Raw genomic sequence first — 21,544 nt, forward strand, 5'->3', positions numbered from 1 at the left:
CAGAAAGACTTTGTTGTACAGTTTAAGAGATGGACCTTTAAGGGTTTGTTCTTGTGTGTGTGATATCTTTTTTTATTTTAAGCCGCAGAATCCTCGACGCCTTTCTTTGAGGTCGTGGAGTGAGGATTTGTAAGTGACTGTCAGCTATTAACTTTAAAGGAAATCTGTCTACAGCAGTAAATGAAGACAACAATGTATATATGTGATATAGTGAAACAAAGACAATTCTGGTATTCATAACACAAAACAAAGGGGTTTTATTCTTTCTGTGTCTGTGATTTAAAACTCTGTGACCATGCTCTGACTTTTGTATTTCAACTTGAGTTAAATAAATAAACAAGATATTTTTTAAAGAGAGTATAACTTAGTGTGTCTTGGCAAGGACATGGTTTCATATGAAAGCAGATATGAGAAGTTATTACTAAGATCTTTGGTGCTCACTGTAAAATCACAGACAGAGAATTGGTGGAGATTGTGAAAACACTGGTACCACTTAAAGCTCAGTGACACAGTATCAGAAATAAAGTCCTTAAATATTTTGCAGGGGTTTATTGTTGTCAGCCTTTAGATGAGAGCTCTCTCCCCTCTTCCCTCCCCCAAACTGAGAGTAAATAGAATTTGGGTTTGCTTTCAGGGAAGGGAAAATGAACTCAGAGTAGGACTTTTAATCTTTCTGATCCCAAGAATGCAGTGTTTATGATATTTATGGTTTAGCAAACCTATCTAGATAATGTGAATAAGCTGAACTTCCTAATTGCAGAATATTCACTATCAAATCCTAAAGTTGCCAGTTTATGCAGAATTAAACTTCAGCTGTTAATTATTTTGGAGCTGCTGTAAATTACTGCTTCTCCCACCCCACTCCCTTTATTCACCTTTTTAATTTTTTTGAATAGGCCAGAATGCCTGTCAAGATTAAAATTAGATATGTTGGATTGATATTCTCACGTGTTCGGTGTGGAAAACAAAACAAGTATATGCTTTAGAGGCAACAACAATGAAATCCTTTTGAAATGTGTATTAATATCATTTAATAAAATAACTAGTTCTAAAGGTTTGACATTTTTCTTTGAGATTTGGGCTTTAACCAAGGGCCCCTGGCTTCTCTGGTGAGTGTGAAAAGGAGGGCATTTTTCCAGGAGCTGAAACTTCTGCTTTTGTGGAGCAGGCCTGTGGTTGAAAGAGTAAATTTTCTCCAGAAAAGACCCTACCTGACTGTTCAGGGCTGAAGTTGAAACCCAACTACAGAATGCAGAAAGAAAAGCCCGGAGATTTCTCTGAAGATGCACTTGTGTTGGCTTTTGGTCTGAGTGCATGGGAGCTGCGGGGCTGGGGATGTGTGTGCCTGCAGATTCCTGAGGCACACAAAGATGCCACAGACCATCATATCTCTTCCCTTCCTTGTGGCCACTTTTGTACTTTCTCTTCCTGCCATTCCCTTTTTTTTTTTAAATCTTTGTCCCAATATTAATTATGTTTTTGTTTTCAAGTTTAATAAAGTATAGTCTCCTTTGTTGTGTGGTTGACTTTCCCCCTCTCACACTGATCTTGTCCAGCACTCCCAGACTCTTAAGATCTTCATGGCCTGTTTGATCCTTTGTGTAATTGAATTTTGCAAAGGGATGATGGGTGGGGCGAGATCAAGATGTTCAGGGAGTGGTTGGTGATGAAGTGGATATACTGTGTAGATCATTTGTATGTTTTCAAGAAGTTGTATAATTGTAAGCCGAGAAAATTTAAAGCAAGCATAGAATTTGGGATAGTTACGGGGGGTCCTTCTGGTCTTTTCCCCACATCCACCTTTCTTACTACATGTTGGTAATATGAAATGCAGAGCTGCACTTAACCCTCCTTTCTTAACCCCATTTTTTAATAACCCAGTGAGGTTTAATAAATGGAATGTTGACTTTACGGAGTTTAGAGAGATAGTCACTGAATCTGGGCCAGGTCTGGGTCACTGGCAGGGTAGAACACGAAATAGCAGCTTTGATTACGTGAAGCTACATACATGTGTCACCAAACAGTGCAGAAATAGCAGTGGCCTAAGAACACACCCAATCAGGTAGGGTGTACCACCGTACTGGCTGCTTCTGGAATCTGGCTCACCCTTTCTTCCTTGTCCCCTCCTGGGACCAGACATACCCACCTGATTCCTGTCATCACCCCCAAGGAGGCCTTTCTGGACATGTTGAAAATGCTTAACTTCTTCCTCCTAAATTGTATTATTTAAGCCAATCTTGCACAGGACACATGAGTTACCTCTGATGTTTGTAGACATAGTAACACCATCATAGCACTCTTTAGGGTATTGGGGCATTTCTCATCCTTGTTTATGAGTAACTGTATAGACAAGTCTGGTCAGCTGCTATTCACAATTGCTGAGTAATAACTCATTGAGGCTACATAGACAAGTCAAGAGGGCCACCCGTAAGTGAGATAGCTGCCCTTAAGTAAACATCCTGTTCTCCCTTCCCCCATGTATAAGTTAAAGAGAAGCACACATGGTTTCAAGGAAAAAGGCAAAAGCATAAAACCATCAAAGTTCTAACACTGGGAGGGGGAGCAGGGTGAAACAAGTAACACTTTTATGCTTAGGTAACTTTGAGGGAAGGGGAAAAGATATTATTTAGAAATTAATACTATGGCTACTTTACATTTGCTTCCCCCTCCCCTTTGTTGTCCCCCATCCTACCAAGAGCCGAAAGTTGAGAAAATAAGTTGGGGGAAGCGGGGTGGATGGCTAGCTCTTTGCAGTGTCAATTGAGAAAACAAAAATAACAGGCTTCAGTTTGCATTTGACTCAAAGGGTGTTGGTTAAATCCGCCTGCATCTGTTCAGGTTCACAGCAAATTGCATATTCCAGCAACTTTACTTCCTTGCACCTCTCCCCTTTGTATTCCATTGTTCATGAGGATTATGAATCCTCTGCTCCATGATCTGTGAAAAAAGTAGAGATAAGAGGACTTGGAATTTACTGCATTTTTGTTGGGGCCTTTCTGTTGGAATAAATAAAAAGAAAGATGGGAAGGGCCCTGTTTCCCCCTTCCTCTGGCTAGAAGACCTTTGTGCCTACATAATAAAACACTTTGTTATTAAGTGCTGTTGAGTCGGTTCCAACCTACAGTGACCCTGTATAGGGTTTCCAAGGAGCAGCTGGTGGGCTTGAACCACTGACCTCGTAGTTTACACTGACTGCAGTCCAGTGCATTAGCCCACAGTGTTTGGGTCTCAAATATTCTAGGTAGTCAGTCATTGCCAGGGCTGTAGAGCTTAGCAGAGGATTTATTTGAAATCATGGTTATTGAGTGGGCCTTTTAGTTGTATATTGAATTCTATACAGGTCCTTCTTGTAGAGCACGTTGCCCTTTTCTTTGTTTTTACTTTAACATCTAGTAGAACCAGAGTTGGCATGTCCCTGCACTGACTGCTGGAGCTAGAAGAGTTCATTATGTTTTCCCCTGAGCTGGCAAGTCAGGTGTGGGCTTTGCTTCCTTGTTTCTCACTGTCGTAATGAAGAGATGGTTTAGGAATGGGAAATATTATTTCCATTAAGGTATCATCAAGCCAGTTAGGTAGAAGTTTAGCCCCATTCTAGAACTAACTACTTAGATTACTATTAAGGTTTTTTTAAAAAATAAATGTAACCTCCACATCAACCACTACTGCCTTTAGCCACTTCTTTGGGCCTCAAAACCATTTAGTGTAATAACAAACCTTATGTCTTACTTTTGGAAAAATTTCTCTCTCTGGTGCAAGGCAAACGGGAGATTTGCTTCTAAGAGCCTGAGGTAGATATAGAGGAGGTGTGCACTGATTCTGATTACAAGTGGAAATGGACTTGCAGTGGAGAGCTTACCTGCATAATGGTTTAGAGCTATAAAAACAATACCTCCTCACCAAGGGTTTAGGGAGCCTGGGCTGTCACCAAAAGTGAATTAAAGCTGATAATTTGTCAAAATGTGACAGGTTCTAAGACATTTAGTGAGGTTCCCCTTTTCCCTGAACTTTTATGAAATCTTGACATTATTCCATGTATACCTGTTATTGAATCTTAGTATGTGAGAGAAAAAAGAAAAAAAAAATTTTTTTTTTAATTGGACCCATCTCTTTAAGGGTTTGGCCCTAATGCCTCTAGGGAGTGAATCCTGGTAAGGAAAAGGGAACTGTGCTACTATACTTGAATTATACTAATCTGGCCCCTAGAGGCAGCATAGTGTGATATAAACACAGACTTGGAATTCTGAGACTCAGTTTCCATGTTTTAAAGGGTTGTAATAAGAGTACTACTTGTCAAAGTTGTGTATGAATTAACTGAGAGTGAAGGCCTAGCATTTGGCACATAGTAAGTGTTCAGTGGTATTCTGGGTCTGGGAAGGAGGTGTAAGTTATTTTATGAATAGTAGTTCCCCAGGCAGGCTAACGGGTTAAAATTCCCTGCGGCTGAGGCATATGCTAGTCACAAGTCAGAAGTTGTAGAAGAACCAGTGATTAATGAATTGGCCTTGGCTAGTTTGCTCTTGCTTGCTACAGGAGGAGAGATGAAGTAACTTGACATTCCTTCCTCCACATCAACACTCCTTACATAGGTGGTGATGTAGTAGTTCTTGGTTGGCATCCTCACAGCATCCAGCTCAATGCTTATTGCACACAGTAAGCAGTTGGTAAATGTTTGAGAGATGAGTGTAGAGAGCTTCCAGTTCAGAATAACCTAGTTGTTATTCCACCATCCCTCTACTATGCTAACAAAAGAGGACAAGGCAAGGTCAGGTGAATAAAGTGTGTGTCACTGTATCCCGAGGAGCTTCCAGTCAATACAATAATAGATACATTCTTAATTCAATATTTACTGGGTACCTTCCATTTTGTTGCCTGAAATATACCACCCTCCAGTAGAGTCCTGCCTGTTACCACACTTTCTGAATGCCATTTTAAAAATCTCACTACCTTCTCCCCACCACACACACATGAAAGTAACTTCTCCCACAATCAGTCTTGTCTCTCTTTGTATTTCAGATGGAGTCCTGGTGTGGCACTGGGGACTAATGCATCAGAGTACAAAATAATTTGAACTACAAGATCAGTGGTTCAAGCTCACCAGCTGCTCCTTGGAAACCCTATACAGGGTTGCTATGGGTCGAAACCGACTCGACGGCACTCAACAACTATACCAGAAGATGGAGCCAAGATCCAGAGTGGTGCCTGTGACTCAGATCTGCTGCTGCCCTCCCCCAAGACAGAACCTCTGGCTTCTGTGGAGATCTAGATTATTCAGCTTCCTTTGACAACACTTCTTCCACAACCCTTGATCCCATCACCATTGAAACTTGAGAACCAACTCTTAACCATCCCCATCCCCAGGTAGGGGACTGGAGGGAATGACTGAGAACCTCAAAGCTGCTCTCCCAAGTCCATTCCCCTCATACTTTACTACAAAATTGATCATATTTCAATTTTACTGTATAAAATTAATCAAGTATATCTAGTGCTGTGTCTTAGTTATAGCAGGGACAGGTAAGAGAAAGAATATAAAGAAAGTTGAGATCTAAGCTAAGAATGAGAGGCAGAGGACTTACATGAGTATAGGAGGCAGAGAGTTACGGCTCTAGGGTCAGGCCCCTCTATTTTTTGATAGTAAACTAATTACTACAGAGAGCATGAGTACAAGACTTGGATTCAGAAGCCAGCATCAGCACTTACTGTTAGACCATGAATTCTTATCTATAAAATTAATAGGTCTTTAAGTACCCTCTTAAGAAGCCCTAGTGGCGGTTCTTATCCATCAGCCACTGCTGGAGAGACATGAAGCTTTCCAGTTTTGTGAAGATTTGCCGTCTTGGAAACCCTCAGGAGCAATTCTACTCTGTTCTACGGGGCCTCTCTGAGTTGGAATCGCCGTGATGGCAGTGTGTTTGGCTTGGGCTTTGAAGTTCCTTAAACCCTGCTATGAGAAGATTCCTAAGAGATGCCCTCTTTGCTACAGTCCTGTACTTATAGTCATTCATTCTAATAGCTTGTTGTTGCTCATTACCATATACCATACAACATACCAGATTGTTTACTTAAAATTAACCTCAATAATTGATAATAATAGATACTAGTCCCATTTTATAGGAATGAGCAATTTATATGAAGAAATTGAGGCATTGAAAAATTAAATACTATGCCCCAAATTGCATACTACTTAGTGGCAGATCCATTAGGTTGGTCTGGCTACAAAGCCATACCTAGATTTTAACTTTTCTACTGACTCAACGGCACTTAACAACAACAACAACAACAACCTGTCGGTGAAGGCCCTGTAAAAGAAAATGTATGGTTAAAAATAAATTGCCAAGCCACCGTTTCTGGTCAGTTTTTCCACTATTCACGCCCCCAAGAATTCTATTTCTGTACTCAAGCCACAGGGTACTTTACTGCTCTTTTGGGGTTTCCTCTGAAACTCAGCAGGATGCTCGATTGCTAGTGTGTGTAACTGCTTGGGTCTTCCGGGTAACCGGAACCACTTGCGTAGCTGCTAGTGCTGTGTAGGGGCGTACCTCTTCGGAGTTCCTGTAGGTGGGTCTAGATAAGATTGGCGGCTACGACAACCATTAGTCAGGGATATTGTTGGGTCAGAAGCCAATGAAAATTTCATAAGGGAAAAGCGGCGATACTCTGGGAATGTGGGCTCGGGTCTGAAGGAATATGGGCCTCTGTCAAACGTGGCCTCGGCTCCGAATCCGGCTCCCAGTGTTACAAGCCTGCGGGTTGCACTCGGTGCGTGAGATAGCTAAAGGCTCCGATCCGCATCGGTCTCAGTGCATTTGAACCCTATTATGTAGAGTCTCAAACCAGCCTTAGTAGTCCCTGGACGGGGCTACTCTAGCCATAGATACGATATCTGCCTCCAGGGGTCAACAGTCTGGGGGGTGGGGGGGGTGCAGTACGACTCAGGACCGCCGACCTAGGGCCCTGTGCTCCTCCCGATCCCCTTAAAGACTGGGGATTAGGACCAATGCCGTTTAAATAGCCTAATCTACCACCATCCCCAGTCTCAAAATGAAATGATGGCTCTGTTTTAACTCCTAACCTATCTCTTACTTCAGGCAGCTGTGCCGACACCTCCACACTGGTTGGCAGAGCGGCTTTGTCTTTTTGAGGAGCTATGGGCTGCTCAGGTAAAGAGGTCAACAAACATTGCACAAAAAGAACGTCGGACTATTAAAATATCACTTCCTGCAGGCCAGAAAGTGGATGCTGTGGCATGGAACACAACCCCTTACCAATTAGCCCAGCAGATCAGGTACCAGCCCTGTCCTGTACCTCCTGGGATCATCCTTCTGCCTCTGTACTTCCTCTGGATCTGAGTGGGTGGGGGGTGGGGGGACTCAGTGTTTATAGTCTATTCCCTTCAAGATAGTCTTTCTTGAAGATTTGTTTTAACTGCATTAGTTTCAGAGTTTGTTCTCCGATAACCACTGGGAAATAAATGATACGTGCTACTACAGGTTTGGAATACTAAAAATGAGTCCCTCTCTACTAATGTGGTTTGTGACTGCCTTTTTCCTCACTCTTATTCATCATCACTAAAGTTCAACTCTGGCAAATACTGCAGTGGCAGCGCAGGTAAATGGAGAACTTTATGATCTGGATCGACCCTTAGAGACAGATTGTGACATCAGATTTGTGACATTTGATTCTCCAGAGGGGAAAGCGGTAAGTTTCTTCCTTATCAGGAATACTGAGACTGCTACTAAACTATAAGATATGCAAGCAAGAGCTTCCAGCATTTTTCTCCACTTACAGTTTGGAGAGAGACCTACCACAGACTTCATGTCTTTCTTTTTTTTTTTTAAAGTACTATTGCTCTGGTAGCGTAGTGGTTACGACTCGGGCTGCGAACCTTAAGGTCAGCGGTTCGAAACTACCAGCTGCTCCGTGGGAGAAAGATGAGGCTTTCTACTCCCGTAAAGATTTACACCCTTGGAAACCCTGTTCAGGGTCGCTATGGGTCGGAACCGACTCGACGGCACTTAACAACAACAACAACATTGCATTTAAAGTGAATGTTTACCCACAAAGTTAGGTTCCTGGTGTGGCGCTGCAGATTAATCTGCTGGACCTGGTTTGAATCACATGGTCGGCAGTTCAAGCTCACCAGCTTCTCCTAGGAAATCTTATACAGGGTCTCTATGAGTCAGAACTGAATTGACAGCACTTCACAACAAACATACAAATAATTCAATGATACTGGTTACATTTTTCACTATGTCATTATTCTCATTCATTCTATTCTGGATATACCCTTTCCAATATTGTAATTTCTCAGATCTTGGCCATCTTGTCTTTACTGTAGTCATTTTTGACAGTTTGATCTCATATAGATGACTCTTTAGAAAAGCTCATTACTCATGAGTGACATTCTTTATTTTATGAGGTGACTTCAAGGGATAATTTTGGCTTAAGGTCTAAAATACATCTCAGGACAGTAGTCTTGGGGAGTCCTCTAGTTTTAACTGGTCCAATAAATGGGGACTTTTTGAGAATTTGAGTTCTGTACCATTTTTCTCTCCCATTCTGTAAGAATCCATCTGTTGTGACACTGGTCTGAAAAGTCCTGGGCACCATCTAGCTCTTCTGGTCTCAGGGTAGATGAGACAGTAGTTCTCGTAAACTATTAACTATATAATATTTGCTCTTCTGAGTCATTGTTATTGTTTTTTTCTCTTTTGTCCTGGATGAGTAGAGACCAATAGGTTGTACTTGTCTTACATATTCCTGCCTAAGTTGGAAACCTGTGATGAAATTTTATACATAGGGCATAACGTGGATCTATTAAGCAGACATCGTTTGTGTTAATAAAAGGGAGGGATAAGTTGAAAAACAGAAGGATAGTGCACCAACTTGGTCCCCCTAACTCTTGAACGTATATTATAACTCCTCCATTGTTGTTGTTGTTGTTAAGTGCCATCGAGTCGGTTCCGACCCATAGCGACCCTGTACAGGGTTTCCAAGGGTGTAAATCCTTACGGGAGTAGAAAGCCTCACCTTTCTCCCACGTAGCGGCTGGTAGTGTATGTCTAATCCTAATATGGCTTTCTGGGCACACAGCCTGTCCACCTTCTCATTTGTCCTCTTCATGTCAGCTGAGGTAATGCAGACCTCATCTGCTAGACTCCAGAGAAATGGAGATGTCATGTCATCTATGTTTGGTGTCTAAAGCCATACATACAGATGTATTACATCATACTAGAACCCTGGGATAGGAAACACAAAGGTCTAAAGACCAAGCAGTAACCTAAGGAGCCATTGTCATAGATGATATAGGGACACTGACATGCTTCCTGCCTCTACACTCTAGGACATTGGATTTCTTTCTGCTTTCTTTTCTCTTGAGTTAGTTTTTTATACTGTCATTCACCCTCAAGGTCTAGTAGGTTCTTCATTTTGTGGTAGTGATTCTTAGAAGAGCCTTACTGGCTTTCCTACCAGCCTCTCTTATGAGAGAGCAAGCTGGGGAAAGGGAGAAGGTTACAAGCTCATAAATGCTTTTCTTTTAAACCCAGGTGTTCTGGCACTCCAGCACTCATGTCCTGGGGGCAGCAGCTGAGCAGCTCCTAGGGGCTATCCTCTGTCGAGGTCCAAGTACAGAATGTGGTTTCTACCATGATTTCTTCCTGGGAAAAGAGCGGTGAGTAGTGCAGGGAAGGAGAATGGTTCTGGGGTGCTTTATGAGGCCCTTTTCTGATGCTCTAGGCATGTTCCATTTGGAGGACAAAACTAGGAGACTACCGAAGCATCACATAGCGCCCTGGCCAGAACTGAGAGTGCCACTGGGTTTGACAGTCTCCAAGCTTAGAAGGAGATACCCTGTAACCTTTCCTGCCCTTGCCACTATCACTTTCCTATAAGATACTTACTGGATAAAAACTCAGTGTCTGTCATTGTCTTACCATTAGTGTTACTACAGTTCTTCTCCAGGCCTTAACTGTGACACTGGTACTACCTCCTTCACTAGTATCCTTTGTGTGTAATGCTTCTTAAAACTTGTCTTCTTTATGAAGAATTTACCCTTATAAATTAATCGAGTTTTATGTCATCTCCTCATTACAGTTGCTCTAATTTTGTCCAACCGTGTTACCTTTGCACTCAACTTTGGGTTTCATACATAGAGAGCTTTTTGTCTAGCTGTAAAATCTACCTGATTATCTATTTCCTCTGAATCTGTTTTTAATCATTAATTCCATTGATAAAAGCGCAGGACTTCAACTCCCACTCCCAACCTCAAGGTCAGGTGATGCTTCTTAAAGCCAACCAGCTTTCCTCTTTCCAGGACTGTCCAGGGCTCAGAACTCCCTGTTTTGGAACAGATTTGCCGGGAACTTGCAGCTGCTGCTCTACCCTTCAGGCGACTAGAGGTTTCCAGGGATCAGCTTTGCCAGCTTTTTAAGGTAGGGTGGAGACGCACAGCAAAACCAGAAGCATGAGGGAAACTATGGCTCTTTGTTGTAATAAATGCTTGTCTTTACTCTTCTTCCTTTCTGCCTTTTTCCAGGATAACCCCTTTAAGCTTCGACTGATTGAGGAGAAAGTGACAAGTCCAGTAGCAACAGTATATGGGTGAGAGTCAAGACTGGGGAAACAAAGCAGTAAAGAAGGCCAAAATGAGATAAGGGAAAGAGAATAGAAGGTAACCTTTATTTCTCCAAAGAAAGAAATGAGAACAGTAATTATTTTTTTTAATGTTTTATTGTGAATTATGTGATAGTTTACACAAGAGAACATTAGTTTTACATTCATACTGTTGTATGTCGTTTCATTGCCATGGTTACAATCCCCTTCATGCAAGTAATTAATTTTTAATGTCTTCTTCCTCCATCTGTAGAACAACTTCTCTTCACCAGCTCTTTCTGTCAGCAAAAGACAATGAGAGGAGAAAACTAGAAGCCCAAACATTTGGAAACCATTCACTGGCCCCTTTTTTCTCCCAGGTGTGGCATGTTGGTTGATCTTTGCCAGGGCCCCCATCTTCGGCATACTGGACTGATTGGAGGCCTGAAGTTGCTAACGGTCAGTTGTGAAGGCACGGTTAGGTTAGGTTTTCACTGGATTAGGTTAGGTTTTCAAAGGAATGGGGAGGTGAGCCTGTCTCTCAGTCCCGTCTCTATTTTGATAGCTAAGGGGGATCCAGAAAGAAAGAGAAACTCAGACCTTGCCTTCTAGAAACTCCCCATCTGATGGCAGCTACTAGCCATCGTTGCTAAGAGAGCTATCAAGGGAGTGCATGAGTAGGGTCACTTGGGAACGGCTCCTGTGGGGGAGGGAATGGCCCAACATGATGATTAGCACTACTTGACAGGCACAGGGAGAATGCCTTAAGTCAAGGACATGCCTTTTATGAAAATACTGTTCCTCAGCAGGGTGAATTGTTAGATGGAATGAGAACAGGCAGTGGGGAGAGAGGCAGATGTGTAGAATGCTATAAAAATGGTGTAATTGGGGAGGCATCTGACCTCCTCTCACTTTACTAGGGGGAAGGAGAGTCAAGATCAACAACTTAAGGCTGTCTCTATGAGGTAGAGGTCAGATGGGCTGCTACCCTCCAACCTTTTTACAGATTCTGACGCTATCCATGCCACCCATGGTATTCTACGTTCTTTCTGGGTTCAATAGATAATTTATTGCAGTGGCATCCAGAACTCACAGACCATCCTCAATTATAGGGTTTATTAGAGAAGTAACAGGGTACAGCTCAGGATCAGGATCAATTTAGAATACAGTTCTTCATTAGGACAGTTTCTTCTTGCCTCTGTCACTGGATCCTGCTGGGAGCCTTCTCAGGCAAGTGCTTCAACTTTTAGCTCTGTGTCTCCACTGTCAAATGCATAGAGGCACCCCACTCAGCCAGCAAGCGCCCTGCCTGAAGGTATTCAGCTTTCTCACAGGTCTTCTGGTTCTGCTGCTGCTGCTACTTGACATTGTCACTTGCTGTTGTCCATTACCTCTCACTCTTTGTGATGCCTAATTCTAAGAGGTTCCCAGCACAGGGTCCCTAGGTTCAAATGATTAGCTCCCCTCCTGGCTTTTCTATTAGTGGTCGTGAAGTTCCCCCATTGCTTTGGAATTGACTCTCATTTAAGCCAAGTGGGATGGCAAAACTGACAGACCCCTTCATTAGGGTTCCATACACCTTACTGACATGGTCCTACCCTCCCAAAGGTACCATGCACCTTTTATACTTTATTAGCAAGCCATCCAATCCCCTTGGTGGGCTATAAGCACCTCGTTTGCATTGTCCCATGCAATCATTTGGTGGGAATTATAAAGACTATGGCTAGAAGGACCATATAAATAGTCCACTGGACTGCAAACACAAAGCCCATGACAGAGAACCTAGCCATCTGCACTTAGTCCTACCTTTGCCATGACGGGGTTATGTGGCCTTGAGTAAATCTCCTTACCCATTCTCCCCATCTATAATATGATGCTATTAATTCCTGTTCTACCAGTAAATCTACATTATAGAGACAATGAAAACCAACTATTGCATGAGGAAGTGCCTGGAAAGAAGTTAAAAGCGCTATAAAATGCATGCTGCTTCTCGTAGTTGTTAAGGAGTGTAAAAGAACAGAGAGAGGCATTTGAATTTCTGTGTATGGGAGATTGTGTTTTCTAGCAGGTAAATATGAGATTGATAAGGAGATGGATAGACTGACATTTGACCAGAACCAAATTACTCTCCTGAGCAGCCAGTGGTTAGAGGGGAAAGAAGTAAGTGTTAAGGGTCCTAGCAGTAGTAGTGAGAATAGGGACAAAAAGAGGTGGCAGGGCAAGGTTAAGGCTTGACCAGCACATATGTAGAAACCATATGTCAGTCAATTCTCAGGCCAGTAACATGGCAAGGGGATCTAGAGAAGAGAGATGTTCTCCCTGCGGTGGTGATGGTAGGAGAAGTGGTGGAGAGAGGTGAGAATGAGAATGTTGTCAAGCAGTGTACCTGTGATGATTACACTGAGAGTACCGTTTTAGGGTTGAAAGGGAGGGGTCGGGGTCGGGGTGACTTCACTTCTCTCTATCTTCCCCTTGATTCTCTCTTTCATCCCACAGAACTCCTCATCCTTGTGGAAGGTTTCTGGGGCCCCAGAGACTCTGCAGCGAGTGTCAGGGATTTCCTTCCCCACAGCAGAGGGGCTGCAGGCTTGGGAAGAATGGAGGGAGGAAGCAGAATTGCGGGACCACCGGCGCATTGGGAAGGTACAGAGATTGGGAAAATACGGAGGGATGCTGACAAGGGCTGGAGAGAGATGAAGCAACCTGACTGTGACGTTGGGCGCAGATCCAGAATCAGTCAGTCAGTTATCTCAGATTCTGAGTTCCAAAGAGCTGCTTCCCTCTAGAACTGACTGTTGCCATTCCTGAACCCAGGAACAAGAGCTCTTCTTCTTCCATGAACTGAGCCCTGGGAGCTGCTTCTTCCTGCCACGAGGCACAAGGGTGTATAATGCACTGGTGGCTTTTATCAGGGTAAGAGGACTCCAGTCCCTGGGACGAAAGACCAGGGCAGCGCTGGGGGCTAGAAGAAGGCAAGGAGTTAAAAGTCCATAGAGAGGAACTGGAAGCATGAATATAAGCATGGTAAAGTGCTGATGACTTTTCTCAAGGTCCTAGAAATGTTCCATCTGCAGCAGGGGACCAGAGGGGCAACATGGTGGTACCTCATAGGTGTGGCTGGGGTCTACATGGTACGAGAACCAGACAGTTGCTGCTCTACCTCCTCCTTCAGTCACTCTGACGTTCCATGTGTGTTCCCTTTTCTCCAGGCTGAGTACGCCCGCCGTGGTTTCTCAGAAGTAAAAACCCCAATGCTGTTTTCTACAAAACTCTGGGAACAGTCAGGACACTGGGAGCATTATAGGGAAGACATGTTTGTCCTGCAGCCCTCTGGCTCTGACAGACCTGCCAGCTCCCCGACAGACCACTCCACACTCGCCCTCAAACCTATGAACTGCCCGGCACACTGGTGAGCTGGGATCCAGGAGGCCTGGTTTTTCTCAGGTTAGGACAAAGCAGCTAAGTTTAAAAGTTCAGTCATCAAACCCCAAAGACTCAGTAAAAAAACTTTTAGACCTCATTGAAAGATTCAGATAGTGGCAGGGTATAAGATCAACATACAAAAATCAATTGGATTTCTCTATAGCAACAGCAATAATGATGAAAAGGACATTAGGAAAGCAATACCATTTACAATAGCCACACAAAGGATGAAATACCTAGGAATAAACATAACCAGAGAAACAAAGGACTTATACAAAGAAAATTAAAAGTTCAGTCATCAAAAGAACCCTGGAAAATGCTGATGACCGGGGAGGGGGAGGCGCAGGCTTACAGGGTATACCCTTTGGTTGGTTGATGATGCATGGAGGGGATTGTAACCATGGCAACGAAACGATATAAGATAGGATGGATGTAAAACTAATGTTCTCCCATGTAAACTATCACATAATTCACAATAAAACATTAAAAATTTTAAAAAGGGTCCTGGCAAGAACAATGGGACACCTGATTTGGAAACTTGGGAAAATCATTGTCCCTCTCTCAGCCTCAGTCTCCTTAGTAGTGAAATCAAGGATTTGAATTTTCTATCTAAGGTTTCTGTTTCAGCTCAGTGCTTGTCACAGAATCCAGGCACAGTGACTGAGTGGCTGTTGTTGTTACTGTTCCTTGTGGAACAGGCAGGGCCCAGGCTTCAGTGAGCAGCACTGACAAGACTCCGTGGCAGTACATGCCAAAATCGGGGTAGAGGAGCTGTCTTCGGGGGCTGGCTTTTCCTATGATCCTGACCCCTGACTCTCCCCACCCCAACCTCAGCCTGATGTTCGCCCACCGGCCCAGATCCTGGCGAGAGCTGCCCCTACGGCTGGCAGACTTTGGGGTCCTGCACCGTGCTGAGGCTTCTGGCAGTCTTGGGGGACTGACTCGGCTGCGATGCTTCCAGCAGGATGACGCACACATCTTCTGCACCCCAGATCAGGTGGCCCTTCCCCAGATTCATGAAAACATTTTCTTTATTGATTTATTTCTTTTAATAATTTACTTTGTTGTTTTGAAAATATACGCAGCAAAACATAAACCAGTTCAACAATTTCTACATGTCCAATTCAATGATTTTAATTTCATTGGTCAAGTTGTACAACTATTCTCACCCTTCTTTTCTCAATGATTTCACCATCATTAGCATAAAAACTTCCTAACTACCTCTCCTACTGCTGTTGTCAGTTTCATCCCTTTAGAGGCTCATTCTATGCTAATCCGTTACTCTGTTGCTTGAATAAGAGAAGACTTCAGGGTTGGTTTTTCCACTAAAGGGCATTTTAAAACTGCTTTCCATTCTCCCTTTGAACTTCCGGTATCCCTTCAGTTGTGCTATTTACAGACTGTGATTCAGCTACATTCCACCCCAGATTCTCTGCTACCTTTTAGCTTCTGCCCTGTTTTCTCTAAACCACCATCATCCCATCTAGCTCGCTGCACAGTTCATCCTTATTTTCTTCCTGCAGCTGGAAGCAGAGATCCGAGACTGCCTTGATTTCCTCCGCTCTGTCTATGCTGTCCTTGGCTTCTCCTTTCGCCTGGCACTGTCCACCCGGCCATCTGACTTCCTAGGGGAGTCTTGCCTGTGGGACCAGGCTGAGCAGGTAAGTAGGAGATAGGGAAGCAAAGGCAGATAAAGTGCTCTGCCGTGGAAGGGGAGGGGAAACAAACCGAGATCCTCAGGTATTCTGAGGGAGTCATTTGTTAGGAATAGAGGGCTATGTGGTTCTTAAAAGTCTAAGATGATATGTTTTTTGTTTTGTTTTGTTTGATGATATGTTCTTTTATTTCATTACTTTTATAGGCCCTTCAACAGGCCCTGGAAGAATTTGGGGAGCCCTGGGACCTCAGACCTGGAGATGGGGCCTTCTATGGGCCTAAAGTAAGCTGGGGGCTCTAGTTAGTTATATTTATTCATTTTTCATTTTGTTGTATTAAATATTGTAAATAGGAATATTTTCTTAGCTTTGTTGTTGTTGTGAAGTGTTGTCGAGTCAGTTCCAACCTATAGCGACCCTGTCCTGTATAGGGTTTCCGAGGAGCAGCTGGTAAGCTTGAACTGCCAAATGGCTTTGCAGTCTGGCACATTAGTATGGTGTTGCCATAGGATAAGCACTGTACTGCAAACTACAAGGTTAGCAGTTTGAGCCCACCAGCCACTCCATGGGAGAAAGATGAGGCTTTCTGCTACTGAAAAAGACTTAAAGGCTTGGAAACCGTATACTGGGTCACTGTAAGTTGAAACCAACTCCACGGCACTTAACAACAGTAGTTTATGAAGAAGGCTAGTAGAGTTCCTGCCCCATGCACCTTGCAGTCTATTGAAGGCTGTGGGGAAATAAAATAAGCCGTGTCAGCACAGTGGGTCAGTGCTGTGTGGCTACAAAAGGAGCACAATAACACAGGCTCAGGAAAGAATTCCTGCAGGAACCTCTTTCCAGCATGACAGTTGATGATCTTTGGCCAAATTGATCACAGTATATTTCACATGGCAAATTGGAGGCAGTGGAAGAAGTCAAGGGGTAAAAAAAGGAGTGAAAAGATCTGTTGGATTTAGTAGAAAGCTGTTAGGTTGAGAAAGGCCATCTTTGGTAAAGTGGAGACAGGCAGGTGAAAGTATTAAGCCAGACAAAAGGGAGTGAATGAGTATACTTCTTACAAGAATTTTAGCTGAGGGGTTTTAAAAGCTTGCAAGTGGCCATCCAAAGCACAACAGCTTGTCACTCTTCACCTGGAGAAACAAGGAAGGAGAGTGAGGAATAGGAGGATGTGAAATGTGTGACCAATTACCTCTATGAAAATCTTTTGCCATGAGACCAGAAGAACTGGATGGTGCCTGGCAACCATTGCTGAAGGTTTTGATTGAAGACTCCATGGAAGAATCCTAGTCAAAAAGAAGGAAGCATGGAAGCTAATTTAAAATTTTTATGGAATCCAGCATTTCTGGAGCCATTAAGGATATATGAACTCTGAAACTATATTGCTCTGAGATAATCTTTAAACCAAAAATAGCCCTGAAGTCTTTAAATCAAACAGTAACTTAGCTGAATTAGTAAAGAATGTCTGTCTTGTCTTTTAAAAAACTAAAAACAACTCCCCCCAAAATAAATAAATAAATAAATAAATAAACTATTAGGGATCAAATTAACAACTCAAAAGACTAGATAGGAAATTTAGGTGAGCTTATATTAATGAAGGGAGACTGTTTGGTGTAACAGAAGGTGAGACTGTTTGTACAACTTGAAGAATGTCATCAATGTCATGGAATTATGCTTGTAGAAATTGTTGATGTATGTTCTGCTATATGTATTCTCAATAACAACAAAATATAATTTATTTTAGAAGTAATAATTTTAGCTCTGATAAAGGCAAATGAGAATAGCAGAAGGAGCCTGACTGGTCAGAGGTAGAAACTTGTGAATGTTTCAGTTCTCTGAAGTGAGGCAGCCTGTTTGGGTGAAGAAGTTAAAGTTGTAGGAAAAGGAGCTACAGATAATATAAGGAAAGTTCCTGGAGAGGCTGAAAGGGTGGACTCAACAGTCCTCTATAGAAGGAGCCACATTTGCTACTATATTGGAGGTGGGAGGAAACGCTGGGTGTGGAGGCAAGGAAGTTTACAGCAATGACAGGAAATCAAAGCAGTTTCCCATCTCATGATATCAATAATGAGAATTCTCCATGAGTTAGGAGACAAGTTCCTTTCCTGAGATAGGAGTGGGGGAGAAGAGAGTTGTCAGTGAGGGGCCTGTAGATGTAGAGAGGAGGAAGCATGACCATCCCTGAGGAGAACTGTGGACAGGAGCTGTGTAGGGCAACCAAAGGATTTTGGTAGAAGTGATGATCCAGTTGAGACTTTTAACTAGTGACTTCCATACTGATCTCAGTATCTGTTTTTGCATCGGTGTGGTGTGTGATGTGTTGAACAGCATTGAGTAGCTTTGTTGCAAAGCCAAGGAGGTGGGAGGCTAGGGTGGCCTCAGGTTGGAGTTTTGCTGTGTGGTATGGAAGAAGAAGAAGAAGAGGTCAGGGAAAAAAATGCATGGGACAGAAAAAAAAATGTGGAAGCAGTCTATGGATGAAAGAAAAAGAAGGCATTAGAGAACCTGTAGGCTGAAGAACTAGTAATAGGACTAATTGTCTGAGCAAGAAAGCTGAGAGACAGTAGCCAGAGCAGGGTGACTGATGGAAGGCTTCAGAAGTGCAGCCATGCTGGGCGATGACAAGAAGTGCAGCCATGCTGGGCCACTGAGGTGGGCGTGGGGTTGAAGGTCACTGAGCTGAGGCGCTCAAAAAGTTGAGAGGCCAGGGTGTGATCAGTCATGTGAATGTTGATGTCCCTGAAGTTAAATAGGACTTAAATGAGAAAGCCACTGTGAGCCACTGTCATGGTCCCCGGTGAGTGAACTAGAGGTGTGAGTATAATACAGTTGGGTGACTTGACTCTCAAAACAGCCTGGGACATGAGTACACTGAGAGGGTGAGTGGCAGGGACAATGGAGGGTACTGGCTCTGATTTTATGCCTCTCATCTTTGTCTTCCAGATTGATGTGCACCTCCAGGATGCCTTGGGGCGGCCCCATCAGTGTGGGACAATCCAACTGGACTTTCAACTACCCCTGAGATTTGATCTCCAGTACAGAGGGTATAGAAACCGTATCCTGTCCCTTCTCCCTTGGCAGCCCATGGAACAGGTGGAGAACAATACCGTCTTCCACCTTTGATCCTAAAACTTGAATCAAATCCTCAACACCCTCCTCTCCCAGGGGGAGAATGTATCTTGAAAACTGGAGAGTGGTACGATTTGTACCTTTCTAATTCCACTCCTTCTCCTTTGTTCCCTCCAAGGCATGTGGGGGCCCTGGAGCGGCCTGTCCTCATTCACCGAGCAGTGCTAGGCTCCGTGGAAAGAATGTTGGGAGTGCTGGCAGAAAGCTGTGGGGGGAAATGGTAAGACCTCTGATTCCAGGCCCTCAGATCAAATCTTCTTCTTCAAACCCCGGCTTCTATTTCCTTCTCACTTCTGCTCCTCGCAGCTTCAGTCTCACAGTACATCCCCACACTTCTGACGAGAACCAGCATAAATCATTCACCCTCCTCTCTTCTCTCCCAACCAGGCCACTGTGGCTATCACCGTTCCAGGTGGTCGTTATCCCTGTGGGGCCTGAGCAGGAGGAATATGCCAGGGAGGTGAGGGGCTGGGGCAGGGACGGAGGAGCGGCAGGACTAATAGGGAGTCCATGGCCAACAATGGGTGGGAAGAGGCCACACCGGTGGGAAGGCACAGCACTGGGCTTGAGTGGCAGCACTCCTATGTACCACCAGTGCACATGGCCTAAAAATTTACACCTAAAAAGCTTATTCCTCCTTGAGGGGAATGTGTGAAAATTAAAGTACAAATGTTAAAAACTGTCAATAATATTTGACACAAAAGCAGAGCAGGGTAAATAAAAAGGCTTTATTTTTCCTTTCTGGAGAGAATCAAGGGTGTGAGTGGTACCAGAGTTGAGCAGTTGGCTGGGTAGAGTGGTGGCTAAAGCAGGCAAAGTCCAGGGGATTGGGCGGGTCGGGTGGGGGGAGCTCGTTCTCAATAGGAGGCAGATGAAAGAGCTGCAATAGGTGAGGGTGAGGTAGAGACCTCAGTATGGAGATGAAATGAGAAATTTTTGGTGAGAATTGGAGAAGGAGGAATGGATGGGGAGACTTGGGGAAGATTGGCATCAGACTGTTCTAGCTCTTCAGCCTTCCATTAATTTAAGTTCCTGTCACCAAACCTCTGCCCCAGGCACAACAGAGCCTACAGGCCGTAGGACTGGTTGGTGACCTGGATGCTGATTCTGGCCTGACCCTCAGCCGGAGAGTCCGCCGGGCCCAACTTGCCCACTACAATTTTCAGTTTGGTAAGTGAGTGGAACAGCTAGAACCCTGGACCTCAGAGCCCTCAGCTCTCCTGCCATCTGCATTCTTCTTTCCTGTCTATTAGGTTTGGTTAACTGCATATTTGGGTTAATTGAGACTCATTACCTGATCAAAGGAACTAGAATTCAGGACAGCTGACTCATTTTGGCCCCAGGTTCCTTCACCCCTACAACCACTTCTAACCTTACAACAGTTTCCTCTTACCCCCATCCTAGCTCTTGGTGGCTGTTAGGTTAATTAACCAAGGCATCATGAGAGAGAAAGGAACTGGAAGGTTAATAAGGTGTTAATTAATTAGCTTTGTTTATCTTAGACCTAGATAGAGTCATCCTGAGAAGAAATACCTTAGGGAGAAAAGTCTAGTCCTACCTTGTTCCTGCTCATTTTAATTTCCTGGGCTCTGAGCTCTGTCTTGAAGACAGGAACAGAACTTCCACTCCAGTCTCCCTGATTCTCTAGCTTTATACACCCCCTCACCCTGTTAGCACTTAGAGCAGGCTGCTCCACAAGCCCTTCCTTAATTTCATGGACTTGCATATATATGTGTGTTCCACCCTTGCCATCTTCCCCTTCCTCTCAACCTCCTTCCCCTCCTCCCTACACCCTACACACAGTTTCTCCTTCTGTCTGATTCTTGATCTGCTTGTCTTTATCTGGCTGACTCTGGGGCTCCTGACTGGAAGTGATAAGACACATAGGGGAATGAATGGTGTGGGATATGTCCTTATCACTTCAGGATGAGCAGAGAACTGGAGAGCAAGGGACAACTAAATTTATCCTTTCTTTGAACCATATTTGGTCCCCGTTCCCACCCTTCCTAAAGAGTTAGATCTCATAAATTTTTGCACAGTGAAGAGAAATACTCCATATGGATACATTTGCCCAGAAATTAACAGATCTGTCTCTTCCTGCAGTGGTTGGTCAGAAAGAGCAAAGTAGGAGAACAGTGAATATTCGGACTCGAGAGAATCGTTTACTTGGGGAGCGCAACTTGACTGAGGCTGTGGGCCGGCTGCTAGAGCTACAGAACACCAGGGTCCCAAATGCTGAAGAAATATTCTGAGCCTTTGTACAGAGATGAGATCTACAGGAGCTACCAACTTCCATCACCTGGAGAGGGGTGTGGGGGGCAACAACCCATCTCAAATGACAGTCTAGAGTCCCACAGATCCTTCAGAAGTTTCCCTGCCTCAGTTCTCTTTTGAACCAAGACTTGCTTTGGTGACCCTGGAGAGAGAGGCAAGAATGCTGTAGATGTTTGAATGTGAGAAGAGTGAAACCAGAAATAATAAATTTTAAGCTACCAGGTATATGTGTCTTCATTTTTGACTCCTGAGAGGGAGAAAAAAGGGAGCTGGATCTCTTTTTTGTCCCAGCAGGTTGGGAAAACTGAAAAAGGACAGCCTGGGTCTCACTGGGATGGCTGTTCTACTGCCCACTGTAGAGTTCTTAGTGCTCTGTTTCCTCAACCCCAGACCCCAGTTCAATACTTTGTCAACTTCTTTCTCCACAGAGGGCAGCACATGGAAAAACTGAGGTATAAAATAAAATCCCCAAC

The 21,544-nt window shown here is 43.9% G+C and overlaps 1 protein-coding gene across 1 annotated transcript; it reads left to right on the top strand.

The window, feature by feature from the left end:
* The first annotated feature begins 6,684 nt into the window (after positions 1-6,684).
* TARS2 (threonyl-tRNA synthetase 2, mitochondrial (putative)) lies at positions 6,685-21,068 on the top strand. Its single transcript, XM_006861372.1, has 18 exons — positions 6,685-6,756; positions 7,086-7,282; positions 7,572-7,695; positions 9,546-9,670; positions 10,313-10,430; positions 10,535-10,599; positions 10,971-11,049; positions 13,087-13,233; positions 13,405-13,503; positions 13,800-13,999; positions 14,848-15,010; positions 15,537-15,674; positions 15,875-15,952; positions 18,612-18,712; positions 18,916-19,017; positions 19,185-19,257; positions 19,853-19,967; positions 20,901-21,068. Exons 1-18 carry the CDS (start codon positions 6,685-6,687, stop codon positions 21,047-21,049), a joined length of 2,145 nt encoding a protein of 714 aa, XP_006861434.1. The 3' UTR covers positions 21,050-21,068.
* The last annotated feature ends 476 nt before the right edge of the window (positions 21,069-21,544 follow it).

The sequence above is a fragment of the Chrysochloris asiatica genome, unplaced genomic scaffold (genome assembly GCF_000296735.1).
Source record: "Chrysochloris asiatica unplaced genomic scaffold, ChrAsi1.0 scaffold00042, whole genome shotgun sequence".
Taxonomy (NCBI): Eukaryota; Metazoa; Chordata; class Mammalia; order Afrosoricida; family Chrysochloridae; genus Chrysochloris; species Chrysochloris asiatica.

Bases quoted from the DNA above. Each gene is read 5' to 3' on its own strand.
- TARS2 (XM_006861372.1), top strand. From the start codon at position 6,685: ATGGGCCTCTGTCAAACGTGGCCTCGGCTCCGAATCCGGCTCCCAGTG. The intron at 10,600-10,970 runs GTGAGAGTCAAG...TTTTTCTCCCAG, and splicing joins CCAGTAGCAACAGTATATGG to GTGTGGCATGTTGGTTGATC. The intron at 15,953-18,611 runs GTAAGCTGGGGG...TTTGTCTTCCAG, and splicing joins GGGCCTTCTATGGGCCTAAA to ATTGATGTGCACCTCCAGGA.